General features: G+C 55.6%; 1 protein-coding gene and 1 pseudogene across 10 annotated transcripts; one reads left to right on the forward strand and one right to left on the reverse strand.

The window, feature by feature from the left end:
• Positions 1 to 126: 126 nt before the first annotated feature.
• Plxnb3 (plexin B3) lies at positions 127 to 18864 on the reverse strand. 10 transcript variants are annotated; one of them, XM_078034060.1, is made up of 36 exons: positions 16986 to 18864; positions 14295 to 14406; positions 11725 to 12765; positions 11190 to 11369; positions 10816 to 10944; positions 10630 to 10730; positions 9779 to 9911; positions 9468 to 9624; positions 9274 to 9382; positions 9076 to 9190; positions 8813 to 8938; positions 8617 to 8733; positions 8237 to 8330; positions 7984 to 8153; positions 7601 to 7752; positions 7260 to 7365; positions 6385 to 6515; positions 5933 to 6109; positions 5617 to 5812; positions 5231 to 5470; positions 4984 to 5145; positions 4758 to 4909; positions 4521 to 4621; positions 4222 to 4445; positions 3882 to 4060; positions 3671 to 3737; positions 2931 to 3258; positions 2706 to 2809; positions 2500 to 2593; positions 2055 to 2233; positions 1802 to 1962; positions 1336 to 1483; positions 1088 to 1152; positions 938 to 1013; positions 740 to 814; positions 127 to 460 (listed from the first exon to the last, which is right to left on the reverse strand). In XM_078034060.1, the coding sequence occupies exons 2-36, from the start codon at positions 14340 to 14342 to the stop codon at positions 356 to 358; spliced, it is 5742 nt and encodes a 1913-aa protein (XP_077890186.1). In that variant the 5' UTR covers positions 14343 to 14406; positions 16986 to 18864; the 3' UTR covers positions 127 to 355. The 10 variants fall into 10 exon arrangements, with proteins under 10 accessions (XP_077890186.1, XP_040142918.1, XP_021576097.1 ...); XM_040286984.2 differs by having other exon boundaries at positions 14295 to 14453; XM_021720422.3 differs by lacking the exon at positions 16986 to 18864 and adding an exon at positions 15703 to 15976.
• LOC101966390 (small ribosomal subunit protein uS5 pseudogene) lies at positions 18779 to 19701 on the forward strand (annotated as a pseudogene).
• Positions 19702 to 20418: the final 717 nt, after the last annotated feature.

Here is a 20418-nt window from a genome sequence, read left to right on the forward strand (position 1 = left end):
GGAAGGGAATGGGGAGGGCAGAGCCGGAAGGCCTAATAACTTCTTTCCCCTTGGGTAGCACTCACAGCTATGGGGCCATGGGGGTACCAGCCCAAGGAGCATGAAGTTGACTCTTGCAGCCACTGCTGGGGATTAGACTTTTTTTTTTTTTTTAAAGACGTATTTCTGTTTTATTTCCAGATTCTCCAGTAAGCAAATAAATACAGTTGGAGAAGGGGTAGGGATTGCTATAAATTAGAAATAAGCCCTGTGGTGAGGCAGTGGGCACTCAACACCACCTAAGTTCTGCAGGCCCTCCTCAGTCAATGGCTCGGTTCAGGGACCATAAGGTACTGTGGTGATGTGTTCTCTAAGCTCACAGGTCAGTCACTTTGTTTTCCACCAGGGCAGCAACCTGCTGCAGGCGGCAGGCTAGCTGCATCTTCTGGCCCACCGGGTCCTCCTCCAGGGCACTGATGATCTGCCAGGGCAGAGGAGGGTATCCACCTGAGGCCCCACCCCTGTGATCATTGACCCCGGGGCTGCCTAGAAGTTCAGGAAACACTGCTGGGGCCTCCCGGGAAATCCAGAGGCAAGTCAAGCCCATGACTCAACCTGGGCCCTTCCAGCCAAGGCTGGCACCCCTTCCTTCCCTCTGCCTGGATTAAGCCACCCCCAGGGGCATTCTGTGAGCCTCTGTCTTGGTTTCACTTCATTCCAGGTACTTGCCTCCTCCCCTCCATAGTGTTCTGGGCCTCACCTGGTCATAATACCTGTGGATGTGGTTGTAGAGTTCCTGTAGAGCCTCGAGACAGTGGGAAACGGAGGTGTAGTTCTGGGGACAGCATGTAGCGGGCAGTAAGGCCTCAGCCCTGGTCTCAAGCCCCAAGGCTCTCCCCTTGCTCTGCCAATGAATCCCCCAAGATATGGAGGGCAGTGCCCCTGGGCCATGCCTCACCCCAGAAAGCTCAGCCAGAGCAGAGTTCATCTCCTGGTAGCTCACCGGAGGGCTCTGGCGAATGTCTGCATAGTATCTGAAGAAGCGCACAGAGTTAGGGACGGGCACCTTCCTGTGCCTCCCCCCAGCTGTAACGGCTTCGACACTTACTTCTCCACCATCTGCTTATAGCGAGGGATCTCCCGGGCATAGAGCAGTTTGTTCACTGGGGAATCCTTTTCAAGACAGAGGAAGGGCTAGGAGTGAGCAGGCTTGGGGACCCAACAGCACCCCTGCCTCTGGACAGGGCTCACTGCTCCATTCCACCCGGCTCAGGCTCTGCACAGGGCACCGTGGCTTCCCCCAAAGGGTTTTCCTCTGCAGTCCCTGCCAGCTGGCGCTGGCTACTGCAACCTCACCCGGCCCACTTTATGCTCCGAGAGGGTACAGGAGTCGATGAAAGTCTGTGCAATGACGGCCAGGATGGCATCCACGTTGTCCGACACCCGCACGTCAAAGAGCAGTTGTGGGTTCTTCAAGGCATTCACCCAGAACCGCAGCAGGAGGCTGGAGACACAGGCCAGGTGTGGGGATGAGACCGGGTCACTGTGGCCTCCTCCTCCATGCACTACAGCCCACCCTTTCCATGCAGATGTCACTGGAGCCATCCATGCAGGCAACCAGGGACCCCAGCCTTGCTCTTCTCTAGGAGCTGTCCTCATGGCCCAGGTGACCTTCCTGTGAGTCCATGCTGGGGGGTGAGGGGTTGTTTAAAATCTGGCTGGGTTCCTGTCTTGAACCTGCTGTCCTGTTCTGGGAATGTCCTTGTTCCTCTGGGATTCAATGGATCAGTAGCAATAAGTAGGGGGTCGACAGGAAAGGCACCTGTTTGTCTTCCAGATGTGCAGGGTCTCTGGGTCCTCAATGCCATGCTTTTCTGCCAGCTCATCCAGGAAGTCAAACAGGTACTTGACAGCAATGGGCACAGGCCGGTTCACGCTGAGAATGGCTTGGAAGGTGTCATCCACAAACTTCTGCAGTGTACCCTGTAAGCAGGACAAGAGGGCCCTTCTGCCTTTCTAGGACCATTCCTGCTCCTAAGCTTCCCCTATGGCCTGGCTCCCCTGGCTACACTAACCTTCATGGACAGCAGGCGGGTGAGGTAGATTTCTGGGATGGCCTTGGCCCGGGCCCGTTCCCGTTCCCGTTCTCGGAGGCTGCTACGCCGTGCCTTGGCCCCTTCTGGCTCCTCGGTGGCCTTCACTAGGTGCCAGAGGCGCACCCCGCCATCGTCACCATCCTCCAGCATGGGAATGTCTAAGGGCATGGGAACCTGGCCTCAGTCCCATGCCCCTTCCCCCATCCTGCACAGTGGCCTGGGAGGTGCCCCGTGCTCAGCCTGACACCTTATGGCTCTAGAACCTCCAGGCCTTGGCTCAACCTCGAGCTTTGGCTTGCCTGCAAGGGAGCTGACATGACCAGGACTCCTTCCTGCCCAGCTTTGGGCTCTGTGAACCTAGTGTGGACTCCAGTCCCCTGGTGCTTCTGGGGCAGATAGGTGTGTCTGGGCCTGAGGAACTCACTTTCTCCTGAGGGGCAATTCTGAGCCAGGCTCTGGGAAACAGCGCCACCATTGTGCAGCTGAGGGATGAGCCCCACTGTTGCTCCATCTGGGACCTGGTGGGGAACAGGGAAGCAGAGTTCGGTCCCTTTACTGCCATCTGATTCCTAAGGCAGGGACCTGTCCCCTACTCCCAACCAACTTGCCCTGCCCCTGCCCACCCAGCACCTTGTAATGCTGAAGAGTATTGAGTCTCTTCCAGTGGTTCTGAGTCACTGAGGTCAAGTCCTCGTCTGACAGGGTTAGGTGACCAGCCAGGCCTGAGCGCCACTCTGGGGAGACCCAGGGAAGCCCATCAGCCACAACATGTTTCCCATCTGTAGTAAGGCAGAGCTGAGTGGCTACATGTGGTGGAGGCAGTAGGGATGGGGGAGGTGGGGCTGTCTCTCTCACCAAGGTCTAGGGCATGCACTGAGGGCCTCTGGGAAAAGGGGGTGCCTTTGTAGACTTGGTCCAACACCTTCTCCTTGACTTGGGTGATGGTGTCTGTGTCAAGCACCCGGGCTGGCAAACGCTGCATCTCGCTGCTCCCTACTGCCGCGCCAGCCCCAGGGCCCACAAGCACCATCAGTGTCAAGGGCCGGAATTCCACATCCTCCCGCAACAGGTGGCTGTCATTCAGGGTCCGTTTCGCCTTGCCTGTCACAGCATCCACAGGGCCCTTGTCCACCTGGTACTGGATAGCGCGGAAGAGCATGTACAGTGGCTCACCAGCCACTTCCTGCAACCATCAAGGTGGACCAGCATTGGCCACAGGACCAGGATGCTCAGTGATGCCCAGCAGAGGACATAGCAGGAATAAAAGGGGTCATCAGCACCCCAGAACAAGGATAGATGGACAGGTCGCTGCACTGGGGACCCGAGCCCTTTTCGCCTCTGCCTCTAATCTGGCCCTGGAAGGGGTTTGAGTCTTCCCCTTTCCAGAACTCCCTCTGGCTGGGCCTCACAGTAGGCCCACAGGACAGGGAGATAGCTCTCATGACCCTCATTTGATGGCCCATCCTGAGTCCTGCACAAGGCCCCTGGGGAAAGTTGGGCACTGGTCAGAGAGGCTATAGGCAGGCAGCATCCCCAAGAGCTGGGGGGCAGGAGAGTGCCATCGGGCTGGGGGCAGGTTGCACAGTGACCCTCACCCTCAGGAAGGCATAGAGACAGATGGACAGCCAGTTGGTGAGCAGCTTCTCCACCATGGTCTCTGTCCTGTGGGGAGAAAGCCCCAGGACTCCTATGAGAATGTCCCTCAACTCCTCCCGGCTCCACCACCCCAGGGCAGAGCCTGCCCAGGGTAGGGACAGATCACTAGTGAGCTCCTGTCCCTGCCACTATGCCCAGGTCAAGACCCACCTGCGTAGCATGAGCTTGGGATTCTTGTGTACATAATGAGCCGCCAGGTCACCAAGCAGAGTCCTCATGATGTCGGTCAAGTATTCAAGCTTGCCATGCAGCACCAGGGACAGGAGCGAAGCTACGTGGCAGCGATCCCTCTGGGAGAAGCCAGGCTGCTCCTCCAGGGTGCGGATGAGCTACACAGGAAGCTGGTGTTCACTCTGGGAAGCCCCATGCATTCCTCCACTTCTGTGCTCACACCCCTCTCCCAGCCTGGCCTGGCCTGTCCCCAGCCCCACCTCTTTGCCCATAGAGGCCTTCTTCCCTGCCTGCCCCCAAGCACCCACGAGGCCCTCACTGTGAGGAGGAAGAGTTTGCTGTTGAGAAGGTTGGAGAGCTGCGTGAGGCCCTGGCGAACAGTGGCACGGCGGCCTTCTTCCTCAAGCCCCTCGAGTTCTGGAAGCAGTGGGCAGCCACCATGGCCAGGAAAGAAGGCGCGCTCAGCGAATGTGTGGTAGTCCAGGAAGGGGATCCCGCTGGCCTCAAGGTCGCTGCTGAGGTCTGTCATCTCAGTCATCAGGTCTGTAGGCCAGAAGCCACCAAGATGTGGGCTCAGGCCCAGTGGGCCCTCTGCCCCCCTTCCCTGCCCCCACACACCTGTGAACTCCTTGCGGCACTGGTCACCCACACCTGTCTCCAGGTTCTCCAGCTGTACCAGCACCTTCTGGTAGTCCCGCAGGGCCTGCTTGCTCTTGTGCCTGCAGCCAAGGGCCATGTGTCAACCACTGCCCTAGGCCAGGATAGCCATCTACCCAGGTCCTGCCACAGGGCATCCTTGCCAGCAATGAAGAGGGAAGTTTGTGCAGGTTTGTACAGGGGGAGAGCCCTCCTCACCTGTACATGAGGGTGAGGAGGAGCACAGCGGCAATCAGCACGGCAGCACCCATGCCCAGGCCCACCTGGGCCTCCACAGGGAAGGTAGACATGGTGGGCTCCGCTTCATACTGGACGGGGCCCAGGGCCAGGCGCACGTTGCCCATCTGTACCTGAGGGTGTGGGGGCAGGGCTCCTGAGCATGGGTCTGCAGCCTGCAGCCCACCTGCCTGGGGCGCATACTCACCACAAACTGCGGCAGGGCACTGGAGCTGTTGGTGGGCTGAGGGGCGTGTGGGGGTGGCTCACAGTACAGGTGGGTGAGCGTGAGCGTCTTCACCAGGCACTCACCATCGCCAATGTGCACACGTACCTCCTCTTTGCTGATTCCCAGGTTGAGGCCCTCGCCCTGGGACACATGCCAGGAACTTGAGCTGGCTGCTTGTACTGGGGGCCCTGAGCGCCCTGGGAATGCACAGCTGGGAGACGCTCACCTCCACATCCAGGATGTGACCCGGCTTGAGGCGATAGGGGCGGGCGAGTCCCTCACGGCTGAGTGGGGCCAGGCGGGGGTTGGGCTGGTACAGAAAGCTCTGGCCCCCACTGGCACTAGCAAAGTCCACCTGCACATTGTCCAGGGTGAAGAATACCCGCTTTGGGTGGGCCCCATCTGGTACAGCAGGGCTACGGCACAGGAGGAGGCCGGACGAGTTGACAGAGCAGATGGTGGAACACTGCGCGGCAGTTAGGACCGGGAACACAGGAGGGTCAGTTAGGGTTCCCTTTTTCATTCCTATAGACATACTGTTTGGCCCTGCCCCCGCAGCCCCCAAGCAGGCCTGGGGACAGCCCTGTCACCAGCTGGTGTGGAGGGGCTCACCTGTAGCAAGCCTCCCCCAAGCTGGATACAAGTCTGGGGTTCTGCAGCAGGGGCTTCACAGCTCCTCCTTGGGTTCAGGTCCTGGGGCTGAGCCCCCAAAGCCTTTACCTCTGCTTCGGCCTCCAGCCACACGGACAGCAGGGGCTGCCACACCACATCCAGGCCTGTGCCCCGGACATGGATCAGCCGCCCGCCCCTGGGCCAAGATGGAAGTCAGAGGAGTGGGAGGTTGGTGGGTAGCCCTGCACAGCCCCAGCTCCCCAGCTCCCCTGTGGCTCAGTCCACAGCTGCTCCATGGGCTAGCCAGGCTCCTCACCCCCGGAAGCTGACACTGGGCTCTGCTGCCACAAGCTGGGGGTTGGCAGTGTAGCGGAAGGGGCTGCTGAGTAGTTTGCGCTCAGCATGGCCAAAGACCACAAGGACCATTGCTTCTCCTGGTGTGGCCTGGGGCATGGTGCGGCACACAATGGTCTTAGGACACACTGGCTCCTGGCTGCAGGGAGTGCAGGAGGAATTGTTATCTTGGGCTCTCACTGTTACCTTTCATCCCCAGCCCTGCCCCAGCTCCCAGTGATAGGCCCACTTTTCAGAGACCACCGAGGCAAAAATAGTACTACTTCTCTTAGAATTTGATGGTGGCCTTGAATCCACTGCCCCCACTATATAGGAGGGGACACCCACAGGGCATATCCCCACTTGGCAGCAGCCAGACCTGGGCCAGGAGGCAAGCAACCTCTAGACCTGGTGGGCAGCAGGGTAGATACTTACATAGGACAGGGTTGGCCACCCACAAAGGCGGTGATGTTGCCTCCTGTCTGGAGGTGCTGCCCATGGATGGTGAGCTGGGTGCCCCCTGCTTGAGGGCCCCACCGCGGACTCAGGCTCAGCAGGACAGGATCCTGGGGAACAGAGAAGACTGCAGTAGGCATGGCAGTCTGGCCTGGTGCTTCCTTTCCTGGTGCCCATCCCTGAGGTCCTAGGGCTTTGTGGTACAGGCCCAATTCTTGGTTTCTCAAGTGTCAGGGGCTACAGCTAACCATGCCCTCCTTTCATAAGCACAGTTCTAGCTTCTGTAGCTCCTCATTTTCCAGCTTTCCTTCAATCTGCTGCTGCCCCAAGTCTCTCTTCACCATCAGTATTTCCCCTTGGGACTAACTTGCATCCTGAGTTAAACCTCAAGATCCAATTGCCTTCTCGAGGTGCTTTGTGTGCCAAGCATAACTCCTGGTCCTTACCCACCCCTGCCTCCTACTGTTAGCATTCTGGGATACCTGACCCAGAAATGCCCTCCTAGATGCCCAGAGTTCAGGCTAGCACCTGAAGGTGTCCCCACAGTCCTCTGTCCTGTGCTCCTGCAGGGAGCCAGGCCCACAAGTTCTGATAGCTCTATGTCAACTCTGGCCCAGCTGTCCACCACACTTGCTCCAAAAGCCCAGTGCCCTCCTGGACAGCTGCCAATGGCTATGTCCTTGCTCTCTTGCCACTGTCCCCAGCTTCCTCTCCACTGAGATCATGTACTTTCCCTTCTGAACACACAGCAGTGCTTCTTGCGACCCTTGAATCCAGTTTGATGTCCCCACCTAGCTGTCTGGTCGCCCTTCCCACTGTCTCCTACATTACACCACTCTGAGGTAGACACTGACCTGGTAGGTGAAGTGCTGGATTGAGATGCCTGGTGACCGACTCTTAATGGCCACTTGGACCGGCCCAGTGGTGCCATTAGGGGCAGGAGATGTCACACACACAATCCTGATGAGCAAGGTCCAGTAGTGCCTCAGTGCCCCCTGCAGAGCCTTGGGCAACTGCCAGCCACCTCCTGGAGCCCCCTCCTGCCCACTCTCCCTCACCCACTTGCTTTCCTTTTGCACACATACCCAGGACCCCCATTTCTTGATGGCAAGCCTCCCTTCTCTCTGGGTGGCTGGTTTCTGAGGGCCTACCCTGGGCGGCCTCCCCACCCACTTCTGCCTGCCAGGCGCCTCACCGGGTAGAGGTACGGTAGAGAGCGGGGTCGGGGCTGCAGGGCTGGCCGGCCACACTCACAGCATCTTGCACATCAGCAAAGGCCCGACCCAGGTTGGAGCCCAGAATGGTGAGGGCCAAGCCACCCTCTGTGGGGCCAGTCAGAGGCTCAATCTATATCAGGGAAGGATGGCAGATGGGGCACTCCAATCTCACAGCTCACTCTGCAGCACGGGTGCCCAGCCAACCAGCTGGACTGTGGCTAGGCCCGGCTGTTAGGGATTGGGGGCCTGAGGCAGTCAATCTGAACTGAGGGGAGGTAGGACAGTGAGGGGCAGGGGAGAAGTGGGAGACTGGGTCATGGAGGAGGGTGGTGAGCAAGGGCCCTGATGGAGAGTGGCTCACCATATAAATGCTAGGCATGGGACACAGTAGCTCCACAGCTCCTGGTGGGCACAGGGGCCCATAACGACAAGTAGGCTGACCATCACCACACCACAGGCAGCCCAGGCTCCCATTGGCTGCCTGGCAGTGGCTACAGTCAGGGTGGCCCACAGCACAGTCATACAGGATCACTAGGAAAGGCCAGGCATGCGCTGAGGTAGCACTGTTGTGCTGCATCCCCCGCCCCCTCCTGCCCTGGTACCCCCGAGCTCACCATGAAGAGCATGGGCATTGTCCAGCCGCTGGACCTCGCCCCTAGTGACGTAGATGGGCACTGGGAGCTCCCGCTGGGACATGGAGGGGTGGAACTGTGGGTGGAGTGCAGGGTCAGAGTTGACCCCCACTTGGGGCAACCCTACCTCCCACCTCCCCTAGGGTACTCCCTAGAATGGGTGAGCCTGTTCCCTGCCTTTCCCATCAGGGTGCTCAGGGACAGACTACAAGCACTATGTTCCTGCCACATGCTCAGGGTCTGGCACAGAACAGACTGTTTTGAGTGACAACAGGATGAAGAAGGACTTGGGAAACCGGGGGGTGGGCAAGAGGGCTGCAGAAGGTGCCCAGCAATAGGTGAGGCTGGGGGGAGCCACCCACCTGCTGGGCCTGGCAGTGAATGAGGCCAGTGTCTGCAGCTGTCTCCTCCAGGGAGGCCGGCAGCCTCTGCAGTGTTCCAGGCAGCTCCAGCCAGCAGTGGTAGGTGGCAGATAGGCCCTGGGGGGCATGCTGTCAGCCCCCTGGACAGTGTCATAACCCCCCATAGTCTCCAGCCCCTGCCCACCTGACAACTTACTCGGAAATACTGAAGGTTCTGCACGTGCAGGGCCAAATGGCTCTCCCAGCCCACAGGTACCAAGTGGGGACCTGCCAGCCCTACCACCTGGGGGCAAGCCTCCGGTCCATGCCCCTGGATGTCCATCTGGGGAAAGGAGAACCCTCAGTCCTTCAGAGCTGCAGGAGCCCACCCCTGGGCAGCTCTGCCTCTGTTTGCAGTGCCCGCAGGGGTGGTCATAGGGAGCTGAATATGTGAAGGGAGCCCTGGTTGGGTACACCCACCTCCTGGGCACTGTAGACTGTCCTCTCACCCTCTGGGCACTGTTCCCCGTGTACACAGTGGCTGCTCTGGGGGCACCAGTGGCACCGCCAAAGGCTGCTCACACAGGCATGACACCTGCAGGGACAGGGGTCTGCTCAGGCTGGGTTCCATCTCAGGGTGCCACCCCTACCCAGCAGGAGCCAGGCCAAGGAACTCACGGGGCAGCCACCTCCAAGGCCTGGACAGCACTGCAGTCGTAGAAGGAGAAGTTGGTGGCAGCCACGGCCACATCTTCAAACATCAGGGCCAAGGGCAAGGTGATGTGGTCTAGAGGGATAGTGGTGGTAGAGCAGGGCACACGGCTCCTGTCCCCTTCAGTTCCCACTGGTCCCCTACCCAGGGGCCCCCTTACCTGTGCCTGGAGGGTTAAGAGGCACCTGGTCTTGGGGAGGGGTGACACAGGCCACATGGGGCCCTTCCACATGAGCCAAGCTATCATAGTCCCCAAAAGCACAATGGAAATATTCATCCACAGCCAGCATGGGCAGCCGGGGGACAGACAATGTGACCTGGAACACATGAGAGGGAAACGGGGCAATGCAGCTGGCAAGGGGAGAGTGGTAAGCAGGTAAGATATGCTCTTGAGGGCAGGAACAGAGGCTGCTGGGAGGCAGCCAGGGGCACCCCCTACACACAGGCAGTGGCAGTTGGTGAGAGCTTTACCTGGCCCTGCTCCTGGCGTGGGTGGTGGGCTGGCAGCAGGCTCTGGATGTGGAGGCAGTGGCTGTCCTCCTCGTAGCTCCATAGCCACTGGTTCGGCTGGGCTGCCCTCCTGCACTGGCTTTTCCGGGTGCACCTGCCGGGCAGGGGCCCATCATCTCGTTGTGTGGGTTTCAGGCTCCCTGGGGGATTGGGAGGCTGGCCCAGCTGGAGCATTGTGAGCAGGGGTAGTGAGGGGACAGTGCTGAGAGGACTGGGCCAGCCTTGGAGGTTTCACAGCCAAGGCGCGGGCTTTAGCTTTTTTGGGGGTGGGGTGGGGATTGAACTCAGGGGCGCTTAACCACTGAGCCACATCCCCCACTTTTTTTAAATTTAGATACAGGGTCTCACTGAGTTGCTTTGTGCCTTACTTTTGCTGAGGCAGGCTTTGAGCTCACAATCTTCCTGCCTCAGCCTCCTGAGCGGCTGGGATTAGAGGCATGTGCACCACCACACCTGTCAAGCTTTGGCTCTTGACTGTGAGAGAGGGACCTGCTGCTGGGTTGCTGTGTGAACTTGGGCTGGGGGGGGACTTGAAGTGGGTCAGGGGACACCATCAGCTGGGCAGGGGTCCTGGGAGTGGTGGCAGATGCCTGGACCCAGGGTGGGGCTGCTAGAAGTGAGAAGTGGATAGGTTAGGCAATGTCAGGCAGCCAATGCCATGGAGATTCATAGCTTGGTGGGATGGGGCAGAATTGAGGAACTCAGCAACAGCCAGGGTTGGTACTTGAGCAAGTAGGGCTGGACTCTTGGCACACCTAGAGCTACTCTGCTTGTACATGTTGGTACAAGCCAGGGCACATGACCACACTCACCTGCCCTGTAGAATGCACCAGCCACATAGAGGGTCCCGGGCCTGGAGGCAGCTGGTGCAATTGGGGAACTGAGGGCAGGCTGCCACGGGTACCTTGTTAACCTAGATGAGCAGTGAGGGAGAAAAATGGTGGTTGTGGAGACATGGGCCATGTGGACCTGGCCCCAGATCTTGCGACAGCCCTCACCTGTTGGGCGGTCAGGACATAGAGGTGGCCACCATTGCTGTCCACCAGCAGGTCTGGACTGATGGGTGAGCCAGGAGGCCCCACTTGCTGGGAGTGATACACCTGGCCTTGGGAGCTGTTGAGAAAGACCTGGGCAGGGGCACAAAGACAGGGCTGGGCCATCAGCTCTCCAGATGGCCATATGTTCACTGTTCGGGGTACATGCTCTCCTCCCAGCAGGGACTCCATTTCAGGAACATAAAGACTCAGAGGTGGAGGGTTCTGGAGGTTTCCCTGAGCCATTGGCAGAAGAGGCTCCCAGACAGGCCACAAGGCTGGACCCAGCCTGGCAGTGTGTGGGCTGCACTAGGGCACCCCCTTGGTCAGGCTCTCACCTTATGTAGCTGGCCTTGGGTGTCCCCCAGGAAGGCTATCATATGCCCATCTGCCTGGAGGGCTGCTATAGCGCTGATGGGATGTCCGAGCTGTAGCAGAGGTTGCGCCTCCAGGGGCTGGCGGCCAGCAATGGGGCTGGGGGTGTGCTCATCGCCACAGGGGTATGACTCAGGGGAGTCCTAGACAAGTAAGGAGTGGAAATCAGCTCCAAGGAGAGGCCCAGAAAGACAGTCAGCATACGATGCCCAGGCAGCCAGTGAGGGGAGCTGGGAGAGACCTGGGGACAGAGTGACCAGGGCTGGGGGGCTGGAAGGCTGAGTCACCAAGCCCAATGACATGACAAGCTTGCCCCACAGAGCCACACCCCTCCCTCTGTTGACATCCCCTTGCCAAGAGGTCAGCCAGCTGCTTCTCACTGGAGACACCCGGCCCCATGTCATGGAAGGAGGGCTGCCTGGTAGACAAGCAAGCAAGGTGCAGAGGAAGAAGGCAGGACATTCTGTCAGAATTTGGGGCCAGGCCCTGGCCACTCACAGCAGGCAGGGTGACACAGCGAGATGTGACACCATACTCCACGGTGGCTTCCTCCATGCCGCTGGGTCCTTGACCACTTGCCGTATAGCAAAGTCGCCGGGCCTGCTCCATGCTCCCATCCAGCTCAGCCAGGGGAAAGGCACACAAGGCCGCCTGGGCCCCCCTTGAGCCTGTGGCAAATGCCCCTAACAAGGTGTCCGGGGCGAGGAAGGCAGCCTGAATGAGGCCCTGGCCCCGGCATGCAAGGGGCACTTCCACGTAGGAGTAAAGGTTGGCATCCCCCAGGCAGATGCGGGCCACATAGGAGCGGTACTCGGCCTGGGCTCGGGCCCCACGGCGGCGGAAGATGAAGTAGGCAGAGTGGGTGTCAGCAAAGGCCCCCACGTAGCTGTTGTTGTAGTCAGAAAAGTCACCCACCACCAGGCGGCCCAGGCCCTCACTGGAGAAGGGCTGTGGCCCAGCCAGCTGGCGTACTGTCAAAGGTGGCACCCCGGCCGACAGTTTGCCTGCCAGGCCTCTAGCCACCAGCAGAAGGTCCCGGCCTGGCAAGGGCACCACCAGGCCCACTGTGGCCACTCCTGGAGTATTGGCAGCCACAAATTGCCCATCACCGGGGTCCTCAGCCTGGTACAGCACCTCGGTTACATCCCCAAGGCGCCGCTTCTCACATACACCCTGCCTCACCTGCCCACAGGCCACCAACTCCTGGGCCCTGCTGCTCACCAACAAGAGCTGGTTGGCATTATCAGTAAGCCGGGCCTGCGGACACTCAGCTGGGTCACGGAAAGGCACGCAGTCAGGACTGTCGATGACAGGGCCTGTGACAGCCACAGCCTCAAGCTGCAGTTCTAGGCTGAGCTGGAAGAGGCGGTTCACTGCGCCCACATAGAGCGAGCCCTGGCCAGGTGCCAGTGCCAGGTGGTTGAAGGTGGTGTTGGGTGCAGAGAAGTGATGGGCCCCTGTCAAGGGCCGTGGTGTTGGGGACAGTAGCAGCAGCAGGAGATGGAGGTAGTAGGAAGGCCAGGCAGCCATTCCAGGAACCTGGGGGAGAGCAAGGCAATATGAGAGCTGGTGGGAGGGAGTCCCTGATACCCCACTCCACAACAGGCAAAAGCCAGGGCAGAAGGGGAAGGAGGAGATGAGGCAGAGATGGGACCAGAGAGGAAGGCAGGGTGGAAACTAGAGAGAGGTTCACAAGCCTGGGAGCAGCCAGGAGGCAGAAAGGGACAACAGAGATAGAAAGGTAGAGAAGGGAGAGGAGAAAGAAAGACAGACAGAGGGGGCACAGAGAAAGGAGCCAGAGAGAGGACAGAAAGAGGGACAAAGGAAGTGTCCAAGAGCTGGAGAAAAAGACTGGGGCGGGGGCGGGGGCACATGCATGCACGTGCACATGCGCACAGGCAAGGGAAGAATTCTTTCGTCTTCTACTTTATATTCATCTACACTGTAGACTGGGGGCACATCCTGAGAAGCCACAAGAGCATGACCAGAGGGACTCTGAGTGACAGAGGGTGGAGGGGAAAAGAGGGGAGGAGCATGAGAGAAGGAAGACGGGTGGAAGCCACATAGCAGGGTGACCCTGCACCAGCCATCCAGACAAGAGAGTTGGCACAGGGACAAGAGCAGTGTCACCACATGACCAAGGGAGATACCCATGGTACAAGGAATAGGGAGTCCCTCATTAGCTGGGAGAGAGCGAGCCAGGAAAGATGGAGGAAGCCAGGCAGCCACCTGCTAAAACATGGCCAGACACGGCCCACCTGCCCCATGCAGAGCTGTACCACAGAGGACGTTAGACCACCTCAGGGCAGTCAGAGCAGGGGTAGAGGAAAGCTTCAAGCCATCCAGGAAGGTGCAGGGTCACCAGAGTCAGGAAGAGGCAACACAGGATGGAGGGCTGGACGGAGGCCTGCCCCTGCAGTCAGGGTCTTTGCGGCCTGACAGCAGAAGGGTCCTCAGTGTGGGAGTGTCGATGAGGAAGACAGCCCCAGTGAGAAGGCGAGGCAGAAAGACAGCTGGACTGAAGGGGTGGAGGGAGAGGGAGGGGAGCCTTACCCAAGGTACCTCACAGTTTGCCTGGAAGGGACCCTGAGTCTGAGCCCCTGAGGGCAAGGGTGGTGCCCCAATCCTCCAAAGGAGGCACCGAGTGAAGCTCATGCCCACGAGCTTTTGGCAGCAGCCAGTGCCCAGCAGCCTCCAGCAGACTAGCCACGCCAAGCAGACCCCTGGGAAGGGGCCAGGAGCTGCCAGTAGACCCTGAATTGAACTGGGGTCTGCATGGCTGGACATGTGGGCACATGCCAGCCAGGAGCCACCCAATGCCACTCAGGCCCAGGGTCAAGCCTCAGGAAGGCCCTGGAGTCCCTTATCTCAGGAATACAGGCGGAAAGGGACAGACATTTCCTTTAGATCCTGGGTGTATCTGCGGTAACGTCTGGCGTGTGGAGGAGACACAGGACATTCGAGCCCCAGGCCGAAGCTTCCCTGTGTCCTGAGCCCTGACCTGGGCTATTTTATCTCACCCTGTGCCTTCAGGGACATCTTTGGGGATGTGGGGCCCAGGTACTTACCACCAGCAAGGAGCGAAGCAGTGGGGTCTCCTGAGCAGCGTGCCACATCTCTTCAGTTCAGCTGCCCTGAGGCATTGATGATGGGCACAAGATGGATGTGGAGGGCATTGTCCTGAGTGGGAGGGAGACAGTTGAGGCTCAGCCCCATTCATGCCGGCCCTGGGGAAGGAAAGAGGCGGGGGATGGGGGGGACCAAGGGCCTGGCGACCGGGCTCCACCACAGCTGGCAGCTTTGTCAATAGTGGCCGAGCTAAGGCAGCCCTGCCTCCACCCCAACAATGCCCCCTCTGTCCAGAGGGCCAGGCCAGGGACCCACTATCTGGTGCTTTTACCCCCACCCGGGCTGTTCTGGCCAGGGGGCTCCCTACCACTCCCCGCCTCCAGGGAGACACCCCCTTGAATCTGGGGACAAAGGGACAGGGTTTCCTCCAGCCAGTCCTTCCCAGCTGACCCACAACTTTTCTGCCAGCCCAGGGTGCCCCACCTTGAGTTCCCCTGGATCCCTGTGAAGGGCATGAGGTGGACTTCAGAGCCCTCATGACAGAGTCAGAGGCACTGAACCCCTGTAAATGCCAGTCTTGGCCTCAGTAGCCTTGGTGCCTGGCTGAAGTGCCAGTCTGGGTCCTCAATGCCTGCCTTTGTTCAGGCTGGGGGCAGAGGAGACGCTGACAAAGGCATCCCATGCAGAGGACCTTCTCCCCCTCCCCCACTCAGCCCTGCCCCAGAGGCCTGGCAAAGTCGTGCCAGGTACAGCATGGTGGGGAGTGCCAGCAGAGGATGCTGCATAAGAGGAGGCTGACGCAAAAAGGACCCACAGGAGGGGGCTGAGGCCCTCTGCCACAGGGAGAACCCTGACCTTCAGACAGGCAGCTGGCTACTGACTGCTCACTCCCCTCCAGGGAATCATCCTCTATGCATGGGGTGGGGAAGGGAGGGACAGCTGGCTCCCCTGTCACTCCAGAATGGCACTCCAGGGCCATTAGTCTCACTGCCCATGGTGCAGGGCAGGTGCGCTTTGACTGGGGTCCCTGCCTCCTTCATAAGGCGCAGCACAGTAAGTGGCAGCAGCTTGCTGCCACCTGGCTGAACCGGTTGGGTGGCTGTGGGGGCAGGGAGCCAGGAAGGCACCTTTCTTACCCTGCGCTGTGCCCTGGGTTGGCGCCAGCTTTCCCACTTGGGGTCAACAGCCTTGGTCCCCCACCTCCTAGCTCCAGCACCCTCCATGTCCTCAGGCATCAGGAGGCGTCTTTGCTGGCTGGGCTACTGCTTAAAGGCCTTTGTCTGACCCCAGCTAGCCAGCCCTACACACTCTGGCTTCTCCCAGCCTTAGCATATCTCAAGGTGGTGTCCCTCAGCCCAGAGCCCTCTGTACCCCACACCCACCCACACCAGCCACATTCTTCCCTACCTGTATAAGCCACCGGCAGACTGAGGAGCAGCTGGCAGCACCAGGAGTGTGTCCTAGCAGAGTCCCAGCCTCCCTCCCCACAATGCAATCACACCCAGCATAACTCGTCCTGGCGGGCCCTGCCAGGCAGCCCAGCCTCTCCCTGCCCGCCCCTTTGCCTGATGGCACAGGGCAGGGCACTGCTACCCTTTGCTGGCCTCCACAGGTGCAGAGAAGGGGCCTGCTGCAGGCACCAGGCTGGAGCAGGTGAGAAACAGGGGTGCTCTCCTACTGAGTCACATCCTCAGCCCTTTTTTGAATTTTTATCTTTAAACTTAGGTCTTGCTAAGATAGGGTCTTGCTAAATTGCCCAGGCTGCCTTGAACTTGTGATCTTTCTGCTTCAGCCTCCTGAGTTCTTGGGATTACAAACTTCAGCCACCATACCTGGCTTTCCTTCTTAATTTGTGGACATTCTTCCCATATTCTAGATACCAATCCTTGAGCTGTATGTCCTGCTTCAGCCTCCTGAGCTACCGAGATTACAGGCTTTAATTCATTTAGAAGGAATATGTTTGTACATGGTGAGAGGTAGGCATGTAGCTTGATCTTTTCTCAAAGGGACAATTGTCCCACTTTGGAGTCACTTCTTTTTCTTCTCCCTTTCCTCCTCCTTGCTTGTTCTCTCTCCTTTTGTTGCCCTTCCTCATCTCTCAAAATCATCTTGCTTATTCTAGGCTTTTTAGAATGTTTTTGTTTCAATTTTTGGTTTTGTTTTGTTTTCGTACTGGGGATCAAACCCAGAGTGTTCTATCACTGAGCTACATCCCCAGTCTTTTTATTTACTTTCATTTCAAGACAGGCCACCATTAAGTTGGCGAAGCTGGCCTCAAACTTGCCATCCTCCTGACTCAACCTCCCAAGTAGCTGGAATTACAGGTGTGCACCACTGTGCCCAGTCTGCTTTTAATCCACATTCTGACTGTATGTTGCCATATACCAGCTATTGTATAGTAGCAACTATTATATATTTATTTCGTATTATATAGCCTTATAAACCTATTATTAACTCTAAGAATTGTCTGGATTCCCTTTGTGGATTCTTCTTGGTTTTCTGCTTGCATATCATATCATCTGCGAGTAATGACTATTTTCCTTCTTTTCCTCCAGTCCTTTTCATTTCTTTTTCTTGTCTTACTTCCTCATATAATACAATGTTGAATAGAAGCAAAAAAATTATTGTCAATGTTTTATTATTCAGTATGATGAGGGCTGGGGTTGTGGCTCAGCGGTAAAAGCACTCACCTAGCATGTGCGAGGCCCTGGGTTCCATCCTCGGCACCACATATAAATAAATAAAATAAAGTTAAAAAAGAATTTTTTAAAAAGTATGATGTTTGCAGGGGTTTTGGTAGATATCTTTATGAAACTCTTCCACCCTCTTATCTGTTAACATGATAAATTATAATAATTAATTTTCCATTTTTTGGCACTGGGGATTGAACCCAGGGGTGCTTAATTAATTCCCCAAATTAAAAACTACTTATTAATTTTGTGACAGGGTCTCACTAAGTTCTTAGGGTATTGCTAAGTGGCTGAGGCTGGCTTTGAACTTGAGATCTTCCTGCCTCAGTCTTTCTAGTGGCTGGGATTACAGGTGTGCAGCACCACATCTGGCTGAGGAAAGTTTATAGCACTGAGTATCTACATAATCTGTTATACCTCAAAGCTCTAAAAAAGCAAAAACAAGCTAATTCCAAAACCTGTAGAAGACAAGAAATCAGAGCTGAATTAATAAAATTGAGGATAAAAAAGCAATACAAAGGATCAATGCAATAAAGAACCATCTTTAAAAAGATAAAAAGATTGATAAATTGATAAATCTTTAGCCAAACTAGACCAAAAGAGACAGAAGGCTTAAATGAACAAAATTAGAGATGAAAAAGGAATATTTTATTTTTCCTACCATAGATTTTAAACTACTGATCTAGTTTCTTTCTTCCTCCTCTTCTTCTCCTTCTCCTTCTCCTTCTTTTCTTTCTGTCATACTGGGGATTGAACCCAAGGGCACTAAACCACTGAGCCATATCTGCATTGCTTCTATTTATTTATTTATTTATGTATTTGAATTAGGGACTCATTAAATTGCTAAGGGCCTTGCAAAATTGCTGAGGCTGGCCTTGAACTTGCAGTCCTCCTGTTGGAACTTCCAAAGTAGCTGGGATCACTGGTGTGCGGCACCACACCCAGCCTGATGTAATTTACTTTAATAATTATGGGATAGGATAGTTCAGGTTTTCTATTCTTTATCAAGTCAAAATTTTTAATGTGGTAAAACCCACATAACATAACAATTACCATCTTCACCACTTTGAATTGTGTGGTTCAGTAATAAGTCAACTCACATTGCTGTGAAACAGATCTCCAGGACTTTTCATCAGTAAATATGTAACTCTATACCTACTAAATAATTCCCATGTTTCCCTTCCCCTCACTATTTTCCTTTCTGTCTTTATGAATCGCATGATTATATGTGCTTCATGTATGTGAAACCACACAATATTTGTCAATTTCTGTCTGACTTCTTTCCCTTAGTATAAAGTCCTCAAGTTCCAACCATGTCATAACATGTGACAGTATATTTAAGGAAGGATAACATTCAGTTGTACCTATGGACCACATTTTGTCATCCATCATCTGCCGACATTTAAGTGCCTTCCACCATAATGCTGCTATGTTCGTGGATGTGCAAATATTCCTGCTTTTGATTGTTTTGGATATGCACCCAGCAGTGGGGTTGCTGGACCATATGCTAGTTCTAGTTTTGATATTTTGAGGAAGCTCCATACTGTTTTCCATAGCAGTTGCACTACTTTCCAAACCCACCAATGGCATGCAGGTTTCAATTTCTCCCCATCCTCCCCAATACTTATTATTCGCTGTATTTTTACAACTACAAATTAGGGAAAAGACAGTTTTTTTTTTTTTTACAAGTGATATTGGAAAAACTGGATAGTTCCATCTAAAAGACTGAAGTTGGACCCTTACCTCACACTATAGACAAAACTTAACTCAAAATGAATAGAAGAGCCTCTTCTCTGGAAAAACACCAAATGGCGGATGACGCTGGTGCAGCGGGAGGTCCTAGGGTCCCGGGGTCCCTGGAATGGGTGGCCTCGGCTTCCGCGGAGGCTTCGGCAGAGTTCTCCGAGGCCGTGGTCGAGGCCGTGGAGGGGGCCGGGGCTGTGGCCGCGGGGCTCGTGGAGGCAAGGCCGAAGACAAGGAGTGGATCCCTGTCACCAAGCTGGGCCGCCTGGTCAAGGACATGAAGATCAAGTCCCTGGAGGAGATCTATCTCTTCTCTATGCCCATCAAGGAGTCTGAGATCATTGACTTTTTCTTGGGAGCATCACTCAAGGATGAGGTTTTGAAGATCATGCCTGTACAGAAACAGACTCGTGCTGGCCAGCGGACCAGATTCAAGGCATTTGTAGCTATTGGGGACTACAATGGTCATATTGGAACGGGAGTAAAATGCTCCAAGGAAGTACCAACTACTATCCGAGGGGCCATCATCCTGGCCAAGCTCTCCATCGTTCCTGTGCGGAGAGGCTATTGGGGGAACAAGATTGGCAAGCCTCACACTGTCCCTTGCAAGGTGACAGGACGTTGTGGTTCTGTGCTGGTACGGCTCATCCCTGCCCCCAGAGGTACTGGCATCGTCTCAGCTCCTGTACCCAAGAAGCTACTCATGATGGCTGGTATTGATGACTGCTACACTTCTGCCAGGGGCTGCACTGCCACCTTGGGCAATTTTGCCAAGGCCACCTTTGATGCCATCTCCAAGACATACAGCTATTTGACCCCTGATCTCTGGAAAGAGACTGTGTTCACCAAGTCTCCTTATCAGGAATTCACTGACCATCTTGTGAAAACCCATACCAGAGTCTCTGTACAGAGGACCCAGGCTCCAGCTGTGGCTATGACATAGGGTTTTTATACAAAAATAATAATAAAGTGAATGAACCCCCCCAAAAAATGAATAGAAGAGTTGGGTATGGTGGTGCACCCCTCTAATCTCAGCGGCTCAGGAGGCTGAGGCAGGAGGATTGCAAATTCAAGGTCAGCCTCAGCAACTTAGCAAGGCTCTCAGTAATTTAGTGAGACCCTGTCTCAAAATACATACATACATACATACATACACATGCACACAAAGGGACTGGGAATGCGGCTCAGTGGTAGAGCATTTCTGGATTCAATTCCTGGTACCAAAGATAAAATAAAATAAAATACCTAAATGTAAGACCTAAAACTGTGAAATTCCTTGAAGAAAACAGGGGGACACTTTGTAACGTTGGACTTGGTAATACTTTCTTGGATGTGGTACCAAAATCATTGTTAACCAAAGCAAAAACAGATATGTGGGGCTACATCACATTTAAGAAGTTTTCTGTGTCAAAGGACACATGAGAGCGAAAAGGTAATGTACAGAATAAGATATTTGCAGCTCATATATCCAAGAAGAGGTTAACATCTTAAATATATAAAGAACTCCTACAACTCAACCTCAAAAACTCAAATAATTTGATTAAAGAACAGGTAAGGGACTTGGGTAGATATCCAAAGATGATATGCAAGTGGCAGACAAGCATGTGAAAAGATGTTTGACATTCTGGGAGTGGTGGTACACATCTGTAATCCAAACGATTAAGGAGGCTGAGAGAACAGTATAGCAAGT

This window comes from Ictidomys tridecemlineatus, chromosome X, assembly GCF_052094955.1.
Source record: "Ictidomys tridecemlineatus isolate mIctTri1 chromosome X, mIctTri1.hap1, whole genome shotgun sequence".
Classification (NCBI taxonomy): Eukaryota; Metazoa; Chordata; class Mammalia; order Rodentia; family Sciuridae; genus Ictidomys; species Ictidomys tridecemlineatus.

Bases quoted from the DNA above. Each gene is read 5' to 3' on its own strand.
- Plxnb3 (XM_078034060.1), bottom strand. From the start codon at position 14,342: ATGTGGCACGCTGCTCAGGAGACCCCACTGCTTCGCTCCTTGCTGGTG. The intron at 4,622-4,757 runs GTGAGGAGGGCT...CCTTGGCTGCAG, and splicing joins CTCCTCACCCTCATGTACAG to GCACAAGAGCAAGCAGGCCC. The intron at 1,014-1,087 runs GTAAGTGTCGAA...GCGCTTCTTCAG, and splicing joins TATAAGCAGATGGTGGAGAA to ATACTATGCAGACATTCGCC.